Raw genomic sequence first — 19,158 nt, 5'->3', positions numbered from 1 at the left:
TAAATGGAAAACCGGATAAATGGAAAACCGGATAAATGGAAAACCTGGATAAGCGGAACTAAACAGCCGGTCCCTTGCGATTCCACTTATCCAATTTCCACTGTATAATAATAAGTGTAAAGATCTATTGCCAAATGATACTCCACAAATAAGCTCAAGAAACAAACGTGAGAGTGGAATGAAAAAACAAGTCCATTTGGCAAAAAAAAAATTGGAAAGGGAATTGCAAATACGATGGAAGAAATAATTGTGGATCATGTAAAAAATAAAATTAGACTAATAAAAATATTATAGATGATTCGTCATTAGAAAGAGCAGAAAGGTCAAGGCATAGGTATAGCAATCCAGATTATCATGAAGATAATTTATCTTATGAGACATACCACAATAGCAACAGTCATATATGCTATCAATAATATGCCGGCACGGCATGAAGATTTGTCTTATAAAACACAAGGAAACAATATAGAAGAAGAATCACCGCCGAACAATAACTTCTCGACTCAACAAGAAAATTTGGCTCAACGACGTGGCAACAGTGCAACGGCGAATCATATACATAAACAGTATTTTCTTTTACTTTTATTAAGTATTAGCTGTAATGTTTTAATCGTAATATTCATATCATAAAACGATAGAGACGATAGTGGACCAAACTTTCTAAGAATGTATTTATTTAAACCAACTCCGCTTCTCCGTCGCGAAAATATTTACTCTATTTTAGTCCATGACAGTGTTTTGTATTTCGTCGTCCTTATAATTTTTATCATTAACTTGCTCGTGAAGCGCCATCAGCTGCTTTTTTTAGTAAATGTACATAAATAAAAAATCCTGCTTGATTGCTTCATTAAAAAAGCTTCTCTTCGTCTGTAAAGCCCGCTCCACACTCGTGCGCGAATCGCGGCGCAAAGCCGCGAACGCGAGTGTGGAGGGGACTTAATGACGTTTGTAGGTATGGAATAACGGACATCGATTAAAGGCTGAAACAGACAAAATTTTATCTTTAACGAACTTTTTAATTAATCTTATGAGACATACCACAATAGCAACAGTCATATATGCTATCAATAATATGCCGGCACGGCATGAAGATTTGTCTTATAAAACACAAGGAAACAATATAGAAGAAGAATCACCGCCGAACAATAACTTCTCGACTCAACAAGAAAATTTGGCTCAACGACGTGGCAACAGTGCAACGGCGAATCATATACATAAACAGTATTTTCTTTTACTTTTATTAAGTATTAGCTGTAATGTTTTAATCGTAATATTCATATCATAAAACGATAGAGACGATAGTGGACCAAACTTTCTAAGAATGTATTTATTTAAACCAACTCCGCTTCTCCGTCGCGAAAATATTTACTCTATTTTAGTCCATGACAGTGTTTTGTATTTCGTCGTCCTTATAATTTTTATCATTAACTTGCTCGTGAAGCGCCATCAGCTGCTTTTTTTAGTAAATGTACATAAATAAAAAATCCTGCTTGATTGCTTCATTAAAAAAGCTTCTCTTCGTCTGTAAAGCCCGCTCCACACTCGTGCGCGAATCGCGGCGCAAAGCCGCGAACGCGAGTGTGGAGGGGACTTAATGACGTTTGTAGGTATGGAATAACGGACATCGATTAAAGGCTGAAACAGACAAAATTTTATCTTTAACGAACTTTTTAATTAAACTCTGATTGTATCATTGGCCACGACACAGTGAACAATTATTACTGCTATAAGCTGTAATAGGGGAGGGTGAGCTCTGGGTAAGTGGTCCAGAACCCCCAAGATCTACCTACTTAAAAATTCAAAAATGCTTACGGCTAACTACGAGCATAGATAGGGTCGTGGTTTCTGCCACTATGGAGTGAGAATAGATATCCAAATATTTAAAGTAGGACGCCAGGATACTATACTCATCAAACGTATGACATATCCAAATGAAAATACAAATTTATTTACTAAATACTTTTATTCACTTTACATCACAATAAGACCTGCTGCGGCCTCGAGACTTAACATTTAAATTACGTACCGTAACTATTACTAATTAAATTTAACTTAAGTACATCTCAGGCATATTTGGGCCTGTAATACACACAAAATCCTACATAGGAATTGCAGGTTTCATATTAATAATAGAATTTACCATGTAGAAAGTTCACGTTAAAAAGAAATTCAGACTTAAATATTGTTTATCCTTTCCAGCAAAGGAACACAGTCACTAATGTAAATATAAGTTTTTAACTCACAGCTTTATCGAATAAACACTTCACCTCGAGTCCAAAAATTAAGTGGAGAAGACGGCTTCCCCTCTAGCATGGTGCGACACCACCCTAGATCTTCCAAAAGCCATAGGGCCAAGAAGATGAAGAAGGCAAGCCAAGGGACAGGCCAAGCCAAGAAGTAGGCCTAGCCAAAGGACAGGCCTAGCCAAAAGGACCCTAGAAACAAAGAGAATGTTCTAGGTTTTAGAGAGGTTATGTTATAAAAAGTTATATTTATATTTAATTGGGACAACGCGCGATTTAGCTTGCGGAAATAAGAGATTAAAAAAAATCCTTACCGGTTTCTAAGCCGAGTCCCTTATATTAGACACCAGACGTGGCGACGTATGCGCACGCGGTGAAACAAAATGATGTCTCATCTTTGTCAAGGGATTGCTGGAAAATCACACCAAAACACGACATTAGCTAATTGCAATTGACAATAAACAACTTCGCCTTTCCTTCCGTATATTTAGAAAGTGTGGACAACTCACCAAGTTGGTTTGAAAGAGGTGAAAAGGTTATGCCGCCATTACCGGCGCATAGGAAGCCAGGTTAATCATATTTTGGGCCAAGCTGGAACAAAATATATCAACGATTAAAACATTGAACACCGAATTTAACCGAGTTTTAGGAAATACAATCTTTAAATAAAATACATACCCCATGAATTAATTGCCGACCTGATGTCGAAATTACGTCTTACATCTTGTCACGGAATATCCCAGTGATCAAGCGAAAAATCAAATGGCAAAAGCCACAGACAAAGTGGTGAATGGAAAACCTCCCATTCAATGACATCGCAACTGACCGGATCCAATTTACAGAAAACCGAAGTCACCAAAAATAAAAAGAATTACTAATTTCGAAAGCTAAAAATAAGGACATTATTTATAACTACGAATTGCACAATATAAAAGAACACATACCACATGTTTATTCATAAATACTCTTTATGTATGACTGATTGTTTGTGCCACACCACAGACAACAAACCAACTGTCATTGACGTACGTCAATGTTTATTACGACAATAACAACACCGATTCAACCCGTATTACCAAGTCAAAGCTATTTATATGTAGTGTAACCATGTACAAATGTATTTCAATTGTGAAATGTGTAAAATCCAAAGAAAACAAGGTATTTATGTCCCAGCACAACGCAGGAACGAATAATGGATGCGCTAAATGCGACGATTTATAGATGATTGATGACCTACCATTCCGGTAAGTTTTATCCTCTAAATATAGCCAAAAGCGTATATGTGAAGATTAAAAACAACATTTCTGGTCTCCGACCTTGACCTATCTACTCTAATACCCGTGTAGAACGTATATCAACCACCAAATTCTTACCAAACAAACATCTACTTTTCTAACCTATAAAGTGCCTATCTATAATAACATTCAGACGTTTATAACACTGGGTGCCTACCCTAAAGTGTTACAGTTCATCTTTAGTTGGGTTAAAAAAAAATTTTTTTTTATAAAAAATGTTTTTTTTTTTTAACTTATACGTCTAATATGAAGTTACACCTTAACCTACCAAACTTAACCACGAGAACACAGATAATCTGTAAAGAAAACACCTTATGACAAAACTTATACCTATGACTTGGTGAATGGCCAATTCAACCAAGGAAATCTAACAACTAATTTTGAACCGGATCTACTTATTACTAGTGAATACTTACCTAAATCTAGAAGAGGATGTCAAAGACGGCAACCCGAGAAAAAAAAACTTTCCCTTTATTAAAGAAATTGCCTATCACCGACAAAGGTGGAACTAAGTAAAGAGCTGCATCATCTAGCCAATACACAATTCCTAAATCGACAAACAAAAGTTTGGTCATAGTACAGAGTTTATTGAGAACGTAGTCTCGTTTCACGATTTAATAATGTTTTATAGAGTAGTCCCACTTAAGGGTTTATAAGTTAAGTAAGTTTCTGTAGTTTATTCAGATTATTTGATGTTTTATGTCTTTATAAGGACATATCAAAGATTAAGATTGGTCCGTATGCATCCGGTACCAATATATATAGAATCAAATACATGGAACAATTACCCGGTCTGATGAAAACAAGCTTGCGCCAGGCTGCATTCAGTTCAGTAGGTAAGTTCAGTATTTTGTATCATATAGGATATTTCAAATTTAAATATTGAGCCAACAAGTGAAAAGACGAGTACCGCTACGAAGACGGCTCGGCTTCACCAGGACGTACAATATCTTTTATATGAAAGTTACCTAGAAGTTTTCCTTCTAAGGATTTTAAAGAGTATACAAGAGGACTTAATTTTTTATGAATGACACACTTGTCATAACGGGGCGCTAATTTAGCGGAGAAATGTTTTGCTGCATTTGACAATGGGAAACATCTTTTATAAACGATTTGCCCTTCTTCTAGTTCTACGTGACGCTTCCTCATGTTGTAATACCTAGCATTACGTTCATGGGAGGCGATCAACGAGTTACGCACTTTTTGAAATATAGTTTTGAGCTCTTTAAGTTTTTCAGAAAAAGCACCACTGGTATCTAATTCGAGCGCGTTTTGATCTATAGGACCTTCACTATTATAAAGAGAACCATCTAGAATCATCTGACGACCATGTGTTAGAAAATACGGTGTATCTTTAGTTACTTCGTGACGAGCTGTATTTAATGCACATTGTATTTCCGATATGTTCTTATCCCAGTTACGGTGATCAGAACGCACGTATGAAGCAATAGTTCTTACAAGTTCACGGTTCACTCGTTCCGTTTGATTCGTCTGAGGATGATATCTAGGGTTATAGAAAATATGAGGGACATTATATTTGGACATTAAGTCTCGAAAGTCTTTTGAAGTAAATTGAACACCATTGTCGCAGAATATATATTTAGGAACCCCATGTATAAGAAATATCCCTTTTTCCATACACTTAACTATAGCTTTCGCAGTTATGTTGCGTAGTGGAAACAAAGTCACATACTTACTGAAATAATCAGCACATACAAAAAGATACTGATTTCTCAAATAAGACGGAGGAAAGGGACCAAGAATATCACAAGATATGGCTTCGCCTGGTGACGATATACGTCGGGTATTACCCATCAAGCCAGGACGAGCTAAATTAACAGGTTTATAAGTTTTACAAATTTCACAAGAATCGACGTATTCTTTCACGTCTTGAAACAACGTAGGCCAATAATATAAGTCCGCTATTTTGGAATGGGTTTTAGCCACGCCAAAATGACCGGCAGTAGGATCATCATGATACTTATTTAAGATTTCATTTCGGTGCTCATAAGGGAGTACCAGCTTCCAGTCAAATTGAGCTGTCAGACGATACTTATTCTTAGAGTAACGGAAAAGTTTATCATTTTCAATTTTAAAGTTTGGAAAGAGAGAAGGTTTTTCAGATACCTTTTTATATATATCAAGATACCAAGGGTCTTGAATAGTAACAGAATTTATAGAACTGACCTGAATACGAGAAAGACAGTCAGGTATGACATGTTCTTTGCCCTTCCGATGAATAATTTCAAAGTTAAATTGACTTAATATTAAAAGTCCTATCCGTTTTGTAAATAATCTCCCTAACAATACGAGATTCGTTAGGAGATTGAAAGTCATCATCCGAACCAGACGACGCAGAAGGGCCTTGCTCATTCAACCGATCCAATAAAGAAGTAATTAACGTTTTCAACAGAAGTACCGCTTCGGTCTCCTGAGGCAACCGTGAAATACGACACAATAGATATTTGCAACGCGAGGATAGCCTGTCGATCGCCGCTGCTGATAATTCTCCTTTTGCTTCTAACTCTATCTCCTCTACCTTATGCTGACAGAGTTCTAATTCGGAAGCTTCATTACTTATTACCAAGTCCGGGAACTTTAAACTACCCTTTTTGGCTAAATCTGCAGTCTGTTTCAAAGCTTGACACAGACTGGATCTACGTGAGATGGGATTAACCGGAAGTCTGCGAATCGCTAATTCATGTGACATTTCGTCTTTATGTAAATGGGTGATTTTACAACCAGCTTTTATGAAATCCATTTTTCGAGATTGATATGTAATATCAGAAGTAAGTCAGTTTCAGGTACAGAGTTATAATATTTTAAAGATAAGTTAAAATTTTATTAGATTTTAACCCTTTTAAAGTATTTTAAAATATTGAGAAAATCTCTTTAAGTATAGCTAATTATTTAGCGTATAAAGTATAGCTTTATTTATAAATTGGTTAAATTTATAAGTTTAACCTCCAACACAAACAACAACTTCAAACAACAACTTGCAATTCCCTTTACATATAAAAACCTTAATACTAAAATATTTCTAAAATGTTTCACTTGGAAATGTCATACTCCATAGGCCCCACGTTGGGCGCCACTGTAATAGGGGAGGGTGAGCTCTGGGTAAGTGGTCCAGAACCCCCAAGATCTACCTACTTAAAAATTCAAAAATGCTTACGGCTAACTACGAGCATAGATAGGGTCGTGGTTTCTGCCACTATGGAGTGAGAATAGATATCCAAATATTTAAAGTAGGACGCCAGGATACTATACTCATCAAACGTATGACATATCCAAATGAAAATACAAATTTATTTACTAAATACTTTTATTCACTTTACATCACAATAAGACCTGCTGCGGCCTCGAGACTTAACATTTAAATTACGTACCGTAACTATTACTAATTAAATTTAACTTAAGTACATCTCAGGCATATTTGGGCCTGTAATACACACAAAATCCTACATAGGAATTGCAGGTTTCATATTAATAATAGAATTTACCATGTAGAAAGTTCACGTTAAAAAGAAATTCAGACTTAAATATTGTTTATCCTTTCCAGCAAAGGAACACAGTCACTAATGTAAATATAAGTTTTTAACTCACAGCTTTATCGAATAAACACTTCACCTCGAGTCCAAAAATTAAGTGGAGAAGACGGCTTCCCCTCTAGCATGGTGCGACACCACCCTAGATCTTCCAAAAGCCATAGGGCCAAGAAGATGAAGAAGGCAAGCCAAGGGACAGGCCAAGCCAAGAAGTAGGCCTAGCCAAAGGACAGGCCTAGCCAAAAGGACCCTAGAAACAAAGAGAATGTTCTAGGTTTTAGAGAGGTTATGTTATAAAAAGTTATATTTATATTTAATTGGGACAACGCGCGATTTAGCTTGCGGAAATAAGAGATTAAAAAAAATCCTTACCGGTTTCTAAGCCGAGTCCCTTATATTAGACACCAGACGTGGCGACGTATGCGCACGCGGTGAAACAAAATGATGTCTCATCTTTGTCAAGGGATTGCTGGAAAATCACACCAAAACACGACATTAGCTAATTGCAATTGACAATAAACAACTTCGCCTTTCCTTCCGTATATTTAGAAAGTGTGGACAACTCACCAAGTTGGTTTGAAAGAGGTGAAAAGGTTATGCCGCCATTACCGGCGCATAGGAAGCCAGGTTAATCATATTTTGGGCCAAGCTGGAACAAAATATATCAACGATTAAAACATTGAACACCGAATTTAACCGAGTTTTAGGAAATACAATCTTTAAATAAAATACATACCCCATGAATTAATTGCCGACCTGATGTCGAAATTACGTCTTACATCTTGTCACGGAATATCCCAGTGATCAAGCGAAAAATCAAATGGCAAAAGCCACAGACAAAGTGGTGAATGGAAAACCTCCCATTCAATGACATCGCAACTGACCGGATCCAATTTACAGAAAACCGAAGTCACCAAAAATAAAAAGAATTACTAATTTCGAAAGCTAAAAATAAGGACATTATTTATAACTACGAATTGCACAATATAAAAGAACACATACCACATGTTTATTCATAAATACTCTTTATGTATGACTGATTGTTTGTGCCACACCACAGACAACAAACCAACTGTCATTGACGTACGTCAATGTTTATTACGACAATAACAACACCGATTCAACCCGTATTACCAAGTCAAAGCTATTTATATGTAGTGTAACCATGTACAAATGTATTTCAATTGTGAAATGTGTAAAATCCAAAGAAAACAAGGTATTTATGTCCCAGCACAACGCAGGAACGAATAATGGATGCGCTAAATGCGACGATTTATAGATGATTGATGACCTACCATTCCGGTAAGTTTTATCCTCTAAATATAGCCAAAAGCGTATATGTGAAGATTAAAAACAACATTTCTGGTCTCCGACCTTGACCTATCTACTCTAATACCCGTGTAGAACGTATATCAACCACCAAATTCTTACCAAACAAACATCTACTTTTCTAACCTATAAAGTGCCTATCTATAATAACATTCAGACGTTTATAACACTGGGTGCCTACCCTAAAGTGTTACAAAGCATATAATTGAAGCCATAAGACAAATTAAATTTCATATACCAGGCATAATTTTAAATAACAGGGAAAAAATAAAGACGGCTGACAATTTCCCGACGCAGAAAATAAATTAGTAATAACGAGTATAATTCGATTTAAAGGGATAGTCATGCGTGTTCTGCTCATAATTTGTTTTTCTTTGGGTATTTACGCGCATTATGCAGCACAAAGAACTGGTCATAGGATGGTAAGGAGTTACTTACTTTGAGCTTAGGCTTATAGTCCGTTTTTTTTAGCATTAGAAAGAACTTCGCAGAAGTTCGCTTGTGGTTCTAAATCTGACACTTTTAGCGGTAACAATTTGAAGTAAATTATATGTATTGACCATGCTACATTAGATAATTCAATAATTATTAACAATTAATGAGTCTGATAAAAACTGCACGCTTGCTTCTGCGGAGTTCTTTCTAATGCTAAAAAAAACGAACTATAGGTACTTGCTATGCTACTTACTTAAGAGTTACTTTTGCTTAAGAGCTAAGACAATGATCCCAAGTATTTTACCTCTTGTGATATAAGCAGTTTAAACTTTAATTGATAAATTCAAGTTGTAAACAATTTTTTTTAATATAATAAAAAATTATTCAATTCTGTTTTCAGAGACTGTTAAAAAATGTAAGTATAAGTATACACTATTTTTATTCGTTAATAGTAAGTATTTACAGCTTAATTATAAGATATCAACATCAACATCAACATTTATTCAGCAAATAGGCCACAAGGGCACTTTTACACGTCAACGTTGAATTTACATAAAAGCAAAAATAATAACATCAACAATTTTATAAAATAAAACTAACAATTCAATCTAACGTATTACAATTACTAAGAGATGTATATGGTGGTCTCTTAATGTCGAATTACATACAAAATACAGATAAAAAAACACACACAAAAAAAATCTATAATATTTAGAGGTGTAAATGTCTCTAGGTGTCAGAACTATAAGATTATATAGTTTATCAAGTTATCCTTAGAGATGTATAAGGTCTCCAAGAGTCAATATCCTGTATAATTAATACATTCATTAAAAGAAAAGAAACATACGAGAACAGAATGAGGCGTCTCAGTGTAATTAATTAATAAAAGTTACTAAGTATAATAGCTCGTGTTAGCTTAACAGACCAGTCTCCGCAAACAGCACCCGTTCACGAGTATGACGCGTATCTCAGCCATCGCCTCCCTCAACCTTCATTCGGGAAAGTGGCGACCCGATCTTACAGTTAATTTTAGTTTTGTATTCATTTTATAACATTTATTTAACAATAAATGAGTTTTCTTGTCATATATTTTACTATAAAGTCATTTTGTAATCCAATTGTAACAACATTTTTTTAAAGCCTCATAGGCATTAATATATTTCGTTTCTAATATAAAGGCCATCTAGGGTTGAGCGTTGGTAATACTGGTTTTAATACTTGCATTGATCAACAGAGGGCGTGAGTAGCTCGCTATTGGATTTTTCTTCAATAAAATGTTTACTCTTATTAATTTACAGAAATTAAAATCTTATTAAATATTTTACAACTTTCTTCTTTCCTTTTTGGAAATTATTATTAAGTATCTTTTCTTATTGAAACGAGTTTTGGAAGCTGTATTTACATCGTGCGCGCAACGAAACGCGGCGCAGCAGTGGAAGTATCTTCAGTTTGATCTGTCAGCTGTCATTTTCAATTCGGATGAGATGGTGTAGTTCGATTCGTTTTCTTCAAAGGCCAGTGAGCCACATTGTTTTTAAATCGCGGCTTAAACCGCTTAATCGTAGGTATTTTCCTTGATCTACGTATCAAATTGTTCGAGACGTGTTCAGTGCTTATTGTTTTATTACTTATTTTCAGAGAGAATATTATGTTCCTCGTACCATAACCTCTGAAGGCCCCATGCATCGACATGAAAGCACGGACTTACAAGCCGGCTTCTTTTCTGCATTGGGTAAGTTGCTCAACCGTTCTGGTGAATTTTAACTCTCGTCGAGAATCGGCAAAGCCACATACTTATTGTTTTTTAAATTATTTCCAGGGCCTTCAGGCAGGCCTTCAGGCAGGGCTTTTAAGATGAGGTATTTCAAGACGAGGTCTTTCAAGATGAGGTTTTCGTTTACCCCTTCAGTACCCCAGTTAGTCGAGGGCGTCGGCATGGGCAAGGATGTGCTCCAGGCCGCGCGAAGCTGGTACTTCCTTGGCGGCTTAACTAGCATGGACGTTCGGAGGCGGCGGCTGCGGCACCGGAGTGGTTGCTCACCACCACGAAGCTGCAGGGCTCATTTCTCATTCCTTATCTAACTGGAGGTCAGACGGTTTTTATTATTTTATAAAGGCGCCCAATATTTAAATATTTTTACCCCTAGTTACCAAGGTCTTCCAGCCTATTGAAACACAGACTCACCCCCTGTGCTCTAAAATTAATACCTATTTATTTAAGTTACGACTGAGCTAGTTATTATTATAATATTACCACTTAAATTTCTTGTCGGAATGGTAAATATACTTGTTAATACCAATTTCTTTATTTTTTTATTTTTATACCACTATAGGGCTTCCCGAAACGTTACACAATTAAATAGGCCAGTGCCCAGGTATGAAATAAAAAGTTTTACTGCTCACGCTTTATATTTTAACCAAATTTACTTTTAGGTTTCACTCCCATTCGTTCATTCTAAATAATAATATCATCTACTACTTTTCCAAAACAGTGTATGTAAAGAAATAGTAGGTACCTACTATAGTTGGTAAAGCAGATCTTATCAGTAGAAAAAGGCGGCAAATTGGAAAAATGTAGGCGAAAAGGGATATCGTCTCATAGAAAATTGGAATTTCGCGCCTTTTTCTACTGACAAGCGACCATCTATAATACATACATAGGAATAAGTACATACTGAATACTCGTATGTATTTTAAATCTACCAATACATACATATGTACACTGAAGGAGATACTTCATGGTAGGTAATTGTACGGTCAAAGACTTTAAATATACGGAGCCGTGAATCGGTAGAGCCGAACCACGCTAAGTTTTCATACCAAGAGCTACATCATACTTTATTCATACTGCCAAGTATGTGCAAAGTTAGCTGGTCAGAGTCTACCTCCGTTAGTAAAGTTGGCAAATTCGTCAAAGTGCTATTTTGTAGTTTCGGCGGTTCCGCGGCCGGCTCCCTGACACTGCGGGATTGCGTAACGCATCGCAGCCATAATATGTTTTGTAGTGTTTAGTTTTAAAATATATTTTTATAATATGTATGCTAGTTTTAAGGTATTTATGAATAAGTCATTAGTTGCCTGAAATAAAGATATTAATTTCATTTGTTATAGACTTACACGTATATTAAATACAATCAATCAATATTTGTAAATATTAATGACGGATAGTTTATCGGGTCAATTCGAACGTGCACCTGACATCAAATAAAAAAATAAAAATAAGTCAGAGCGAAATCAGCGAATCAGCAATTATGATCGATGAAGTATGATTCAAAATACGGTTTGATGTCGGGTCACGTTCTAATCTAATTGGCCTATACCTACCTAAGTGTTGTGTTTTAGCACACCATGAAGCCGCAACCAAAGAAGAAGTTGTTTCTCGGCCCCGCACTTGTAGGCGTCATGAAAATAGTTACGGTAAGGACAGACTACAAAAATGTGGGTACAATATAGAGTCAGACCACGAAAAGAAGCAGAGGTTTTGACAGCACACGCAGTGCAAGTGTTATTTATCCGTCATAATTAATCATAATTAATTAAGTGTTATTAAGGTTGTCTGGAAGAGATCGCTTTTTAGCGACAAGACCGTCTGTTGTTTACCTCTGCTTGTATTTCTGTTTTCTTTTGTATTGTTTTCTTTTAGTGAGGTGTGTTATAAAAATTATTTGACTTGTATTGTATAATTTCATAGAAGTTTGATGTTTAAAATAACACCTGCATTGCATGTGCTGTCAAATTCTCTGCAGACTTTTCTTGGTCTCATCTCTCAAGAGTCTCAAGTGTTTATTCCGATTGCATCCTCTATACTTTACGGCCGACTGCATTACTGTCGCAAATGTGAAAATTGATGTTTCCGCCGGACGGTATCGGCCTGTCAGTTGTTCGGGACTGTCAAAATTTTGTTCTAACTGACAGGCCGATACCGCCCGGCGGACTGTTAATCGGTGGGCCCCTTACTACTGTATAGATAATGTATGTTTTCTATTGTTACGTATATATTTTTAGAATATTAATTAATATGTATAATTTATGCACTCATTGATAACTTTGTTATTTAATGATAACTTTCGCTTACTGCTCCTGCACTAGCTACTTTAGATTAGAAATTATTTTATTAAGGTAGGCACTCAAGGTCTATTAACACATATAATATTATTACATTATTTTTGTATAAGACTGTTTGTTGCCTAAATAAATAAATAAAAATATTCATCTTTACCCATTCCCTTTTGTGTTGTTCCAGCATGTTGCTTCTCTTCTATCAGTCGTTGATGTACGTTTCTTAATATTTTTTTTGTAAAATATTTACCTACCAAAGATATCCATATGATCATTAATATATTATTTATAGGTACCTCACACGTCGAATTCTGGTCCCTTCAATAAAAATCAATGTCACTATTTATAATTAAAATAATAAAACTGTCGCTTTAATCGATGATTGTTTCGGATTTACTTATAAGAAGGCCTATCGTGAACACCGAAGTTCGCAAATTGCGAGCATCTTTCTCTATTACTCTAACTACGCCTTTGTTGTAATAAAAGAGAAAGATGCCCGCAATATGCGAACTTCGGTATTAGCAGTAGGCTTCTCTCAGTTGTCACTGAAATCGTGGCTAGATCAATAAATTTCTTGCCATACTAAAAACTATATTAATAAAAAACGACTTCAATGTAAAAATGCAAACACGACGAAATGCAGTGTCGCAATGCATATTTTTCCTATTTTTATTAACTACAATAGTGGTGATAACAATTACAGCAAAAACAAAAATAAATTATGTCTTTTATACAGTTGCAGTGGACATTCGGATGTCACCTTTAATTTTTCTTGTATTATTCAGGTCACAACCACGTTATTGGATCGGTATTCTGGTAAGCCCAAAAAGCACGAACATGGTAGCGAAGTAAAACAACAAATAAACGAAGTGGAGGGGGAGCTAGTGGACCAAGAGACGGAAGAAGACGCAGAATTAGTCGATGAAAACACGGACGAAGACGCGTAGAAAAAAAAATTAAGATGTTGTAAAAATATAACAGTATTATAATTTAGTCATCTTGTGTTATTTTTTTTTTTTTTTTTAGTTATGCATGGGTTTACTCATGGCCACAGACTAGCCGAGGCGTAGACGTGGCCTACGATGGAGCGAGCTCGCCCAGAAGGTGCCTGTTCACTCTTGATTTGAAGGTTGCCGGGTTATAAGAGCACGGAAATATAGACGCCGGCAAGGAATTCCATTCCTTGCCGATATATTCATTCTTGTGCTCGATTAACCCCAAAAGGAAGGCTTCAGTGATTTGGTGATACACATATATTTAATGACAAACGGGTCTACCGCGATATAATGTCATTGCTGTGGTTTAAGCACAAGCTGTGGTCAAGGAAAGACTGCCATCCCAAAGAAATGCGAGCGGAGATTATAATCTAATAAAACAACACTAAACTACCCGAAATTAGCCGTGGACCCGTTCATATCTGTACAAAACGTGAGAATTTAAAAAATCTTTGAACACCCAGCTGCAAACTTGCATAGATACTTTAAGAATGAACGCATTCATAATGTGGTCCTGCAATATTGCAGCTCAATGTATCTACTTACACCCTGCTCTTCGGTTAATATTTTGTACCTTATGTAAAGTTTCTATCACTCTCATATTTTTCCAAACAACGAATTGATTTTACAATATTGATCAAAATTAATTTCTATTTATTACTTTTAGTTATTTCAGCTATTTTTTAATTAAGCATCTACCTACCTACTTCATGATCTCGGTTTTTTAGCTCACTAAAGATGCACAGTACACTTTGCCGCTGGTAAGACAGTGCAGTTAAGACGGACTATAATATAGTTACAATTAATAAGGGATATTATAAGTGGTAAAGTACATGTATAAACACAAAAGTGAATATGTGATGCGTCGACCTGAACAAAAGAGAACTGATAGGGACATTAAGTATGTCTTTGTCAGGCTTGCGAAAACATCCAACTCATTGGGGGTAGTTGGAATTAAAATCTTTAACAGCCTGAGCCGTGAGATTAAAGAGGCGGCTTCTTATGACCTGTTTGTTGAGAAGTTGAAAGCCTATTTAATTGATAAGGCATTTTTTACGGTTAAGGAATTCTACAGTAAATTTAACATTAAATAATTTCGTAAATAATGACATTTGTAATGTATAAGTTTTAATGATTTCTTCTTCTTTCCTTGATCTGGTTATGTGTGTTTATTTTAGTGTTAGTGTTTTGTAATAGTTGAGTGTTTAGTGTTAGTTGTATATTTTGTAGTTCTATTGTGATTTTGTTTGACATGTGTTATTTTGACATTAAAGAAATTGAATTTGAATTTATATTGTGTCTAGATAGGCTATTAGGTATAGCTAGCTTATGAATATAATAAGAAACTATTTATTGCCACACAAAAAACATGCGCAGTGCGAGTTATAAAATATTGAAGTACCTGAACATCAACAATTAGCGTACATACAAAATTGTGGTGGTTCTTCTAGTATGGTTACTCTGCTATTAATAATATAAGGATGGAGGTACTTGCGTTTACTCAGATCTGACCAATCCTTCACAGTCTGTCCTCTTTGACCGCCTGCACCCAAGTGAACGAACTGCCCGAGCCTGTCCAACTGGCTCCGTTCCGTGTCCCCACTACCTACCGTGTTGCCAGTAGTATAATGTTATTTTCCCAACCACCCCTGTATTAATCAGGGTAATGCTAATGTTGCCACATTAAAATTATTATTCAACGCTATCTTTAATGTAAATATAAATAAATCATGACATTCGGCCATCCAACTTCGTGCATGACTCCGGCGCACGAACCTTATCACCAAAAGGTAGGTCCGTTTTATATGTTCCGCCAATCATAAAAAAAAAACAAATTAGTTTCTATTTCAAAGTTTTAAACGTAACGTATCACAATTGATTAAATAAAATTATGATGTATATCCATTTGAAATTAATATCATGACATTCGGTCCTCTGCTCTGTTTATCTTTATTCATAACTAATTAATTTCCAAATCTGTTTTTCATTACTATTATATACTGTGAGTCCAAAATTTTCACTTAGGTGTAACACTCGTTTCTTTTTTGTGTATGTAACATTCAATCTATACTAGACAATGTAATTTCATAATACCTGTTGTTAATTTTCGTATAATAACTATGAAATATATATAAATAACAAAGCTCAGTTTTTATTATGCATATTGTGTTTCGTTTTCTCATAACTTTAACATTACTTATGTCCGTTAAAGTATACGTGTCTTTTATTTAATTCAGTACTCTTTTTTTTTTTATACACTAAAATTGTTCGAGAACTACGTTTTCCAGTTCTACATATGTTAATATTCACTTCTTGTTTGACCCAATATTATACTAGGTACATTGAATTAATGTAGACTTCCTTTTACTACATTCACGTATTAATCATTATAGTTAGAAGATAATATTTCACCCCTGAAATTAGGCGTCTACGTTATAATTTTCAAGACCACCAGTTTTGTGTTCAGCTCAAAACTATTACGTTCAGTTTCAAATTTACACATCTACCATGTATGTCTCTGAATCCGTAATGTATAAAAATAACATTACCCCAACTTGACATTAACAATCCTACTCTAATTACTCTGATATTTAATAGCTAGCAATACTTTGCTTCTCATCTCATGATTGTTACTTGCACTACAATATCATACGAAAATTTCTTTCACAAACAAAAAGAAAAAAAAACGATATTTTGTAATCAATCAAATGCCACTTTGAATAACATCACTTTCGCTGATTATCATTCAATACCTATACAACTCTCTACATGTAGCGATATTAAATTGCTTTATGGACTCCACTCACTGTCAGTATAATCCAATTATTTTGTCATTGTCATTACTTCAAAACTAAACTAGTTTAATAACTTCTTTATCTTCCGTCATTCTTTCTGTCATTTCTGATTCCATCATTTCCATCAATTCACTCTCAATATAATAATGTTATTTCAATGTAAGTGTCATTACCTTGTAATAACTCCAACATTGAAGCAAGATGTTTAAACTAAATTCATTAACTGCCGTCATTCCTTCATGCCAATCCCTATACTATCACTAAAATGTCATTTCTTCAAAGTAATGTCACTGTTTAGTGTTTAGACCCATATTAACATAATAACATACAAAATGTTATGTCTTGTAATTTCAAAGGATGTTAATGGGCACCTACTAATTCTCACGAAAGTAATGACTTAATATTCTTTTCAAATCATTTCAACAATTTTTTTAAATTATAATTTATTTAATATTCGCCAAACTTAAGATGTCTGAATTAGTAATGAACATTTAAAATACACAGTTAAATCACAGCCAGATACGCCCTTACGTCAATATAAGATATAGAGTGTCATCACTAAAGTTTTAACTTTATTTGATTGCAACAATGATTGAAACTGCTTAATCAAATCAAGTTTTAGTTATAAAGTCCAATAAAATCATTTTTTTATAATCTTTCTCTAAAACTAGGTATTATTTCTATGACATAGCGAGACGAGGAGGCGGAATGACTGGGTTCATTACTCTTAGTCCAAATTTTATTAAGATTCTCGAACCATAAACCTTTGTCAGCTTTTTTTTTTTACGTCCATCAACATTTGTTACTTTTCTAAAAATATACCTATAACTATATAACTTTTTTATATATAACTTTCAAACCATAATATCTTTTCTAAAAGAAACAATCACTATTCATATCAAATTCTGTCAAACCTTTGTCTAGTATTTGAGCGCAATGGTGATGATCGTCATGTATATATTTATTAAAGCAAGGATGCGAAATTCCTGACTTTGGTCAAACTCTGTTCCGCTCGGCTCAGCATTGCTCAGAGCTATTATTAGGGTTGGCACTACTTGACTTCCTTTTGCGTGCATGATCACAGATACTCACTTGAATTTTGACAACCCTAAATATCCGAAAGGGATAATGCCATATTAATAGAAAGGGATACCATGATTCGGCCCTGAACCGCTGTCAAACTTCGATTTTGTAGGAAGTTTCCTTTCTGTACGGCAGTACAATTATTTATTCTGACTCTGACTAAGTAACTAACTTAACCAAGCTTATTATGGATAATTTATTTATTATTGTACTGTACTCTGTACATACATCACATCAATACTTATGTAGGTTTATTTTATTTATTACCAGAGATGCCTTTTTACTGTCTATAAAGTCTACTCTGCATTATATTCGTGTTCTATGTTTAAGTTGTACAGTAAACATTTCATATACTAGGTGTTTTATGGTATCGGCATAATTAAATGTACCTTAGGTACTATCTCTTTAGCACTCAATCACTTTACGTTGCAATTCTCTGTTTTACTTAACGGAATATCGTGTTTAGTCCATGATAACTAACCTCTATTCTTTTATTTAATGCACTTCTACATCTGACACCTTTCTAATAAAATAATGAATGTGCTCATTGCAAACTCATGGTAGTTAGAACGTGGTATGCTTAAAACTCTTCAATTTCTTGATAATAAAAGATCAAATAATTTATAATCCATCGGAACATGAACATGATTAATAATAACATAACAATTAACAATTATTTAAATTTCGCCTATAACAGGGATTTTTTTCGAATACTGATCATCATCAACACAGCATATAGATTGAGAAAAGTTTAATCAATTTGTCAAACCCACTGTCACAAAAGGTTGCGACTTCAAAGTAGGTACTCACTCAATAAAAATCTAAAAGATTCAGTCAATATGGGATATCAATCTGTTATCACAATTACATTTAATTATTTGAAATACTGTCAAATTCAACTTAGTAGTAATCAACTTCAATAGTAAAAAGAAGCTACAACTTTCATACATTTATCTTTCATCATGACTGCGTACATAGTCAACTCTGTTGTACTAAATGGATTAAATTGAACAGTTTATTTTCACATCCATATAGCGCTATGTAAATTATCCATCTAAAATAATATTTAATCTAATAGTTAGGTTTAGCTTTCATTTCCTTTAATAAACTCGTGATCATCAAGTAACTTGAGTCAGTGAATTGTGAAAGATATCTCTTTTACGTATTTGATAGAACACAGACTGCATAGTTCCTTTTACTCGAATGTGTCTTTATATTCATAAATATCGTTTAGTCTTCCTCTAAATAGTAATAATGAAACAGCTGTGTCTTATGAAATATCCAACATTCCTCTCTATTGTTTTTGTCTACTTTCAATTACTTCGGGTAAGAATTCATATTTTTATTTTTAACTCCTCAAACTCTCAATAGTACCA

General features: G+C 34.6%; 1 protein-coding gene and 1 long non-coding RNA gene across 2 annotated transcripts; one reads left to right on the top strand and one right to left on the bottom strand.

Moving 5' to 3' along the window:
* Window positions 1-1,944: 1,944 nt before the first annotated feature.
* LOC134675791 (uncharacterized) lies at window positions 1,945-3,189 on the bottom strand. Its single transcript, XR_010099793.1, has 2 exons — window positions 2,558-3,189; window positions 1,945-2,435 (listed from the first exon to the last, which is right to left on the bottom strand). It is a non-coding gene; the product is annotated as an uncharacterized LOC134675791 (long non-coding RNA).
* A 5,432-nt stretch (window positions 3,190-8,621) lies between these two features.
* LOC134675790 (uncharacterized) lies at window positions 8,622-13,880 on the top strand. The gene is made up of 5 exons (XM_063534092.1): window positions 8,622-8,837; window positions 9,251-9,265; window positions 12,193-12,267; window positions 13,094-13,123; window positions 13,695-13,880. Exons 1-5 carry the CDS (start codon window positions 8,760-8,762, stop codon window positions 13,854-13,856), a joined length of 360 nt encoding a protein of 119 aa, XP_063390162.1. The 5' UTR covers window positions 8,622-8,759; the 3' UTR covers window positions 13,857-13,880.
* The last annotated feature ends 5,278 nt before the right edge of the window (window positions 13,881-19,158 follow it).

The sequence above is a fragment of the Cydia fagiglandana genome, chromosome 23 (genome assembly GCF_963556715.1).
Source record: "Cydia fagiglandana chromosome 23, ilCydFagi1.1, whole genome shotgun sequence".
Classification (NCBI taxonomy): domain Eukaryota; kingdom Metazoa; phylum Arthropoda; class Insecta; order Lepidoptera; family Tortricidae; genus Cydia; species Cydia fagiglandana.
Note: the sequence above shows the minus strand (reverse complement) of the source record. Positions and strands in the feature narration are given on the sequence as shown.

Bases quoted from the DNA above. Each gene is read 5' to 3' on its own strand.
- LOC134675790 (XM_063534092.1), top strand. From the start codon at position 8,760: ATGCGTGTTCTGCTCATAATTTGTTTTTCTTTGGGTATTTACGCGCAT. The intron at 12,268-13,093 runs GTAAGGACAGAC...GTGTTGTTCCAG, and splicing joins GCGTCATGAAAATAGTTACG to CATGTTGCTTCTCTTCTATC. The intron at 13,124-13,694 runs GTACGTTTCTTA...TGTATTATTCAG, and splicing joins CTCTTCTATCAGTCGTTGAT to GTCACAACCACGTTATTGGA.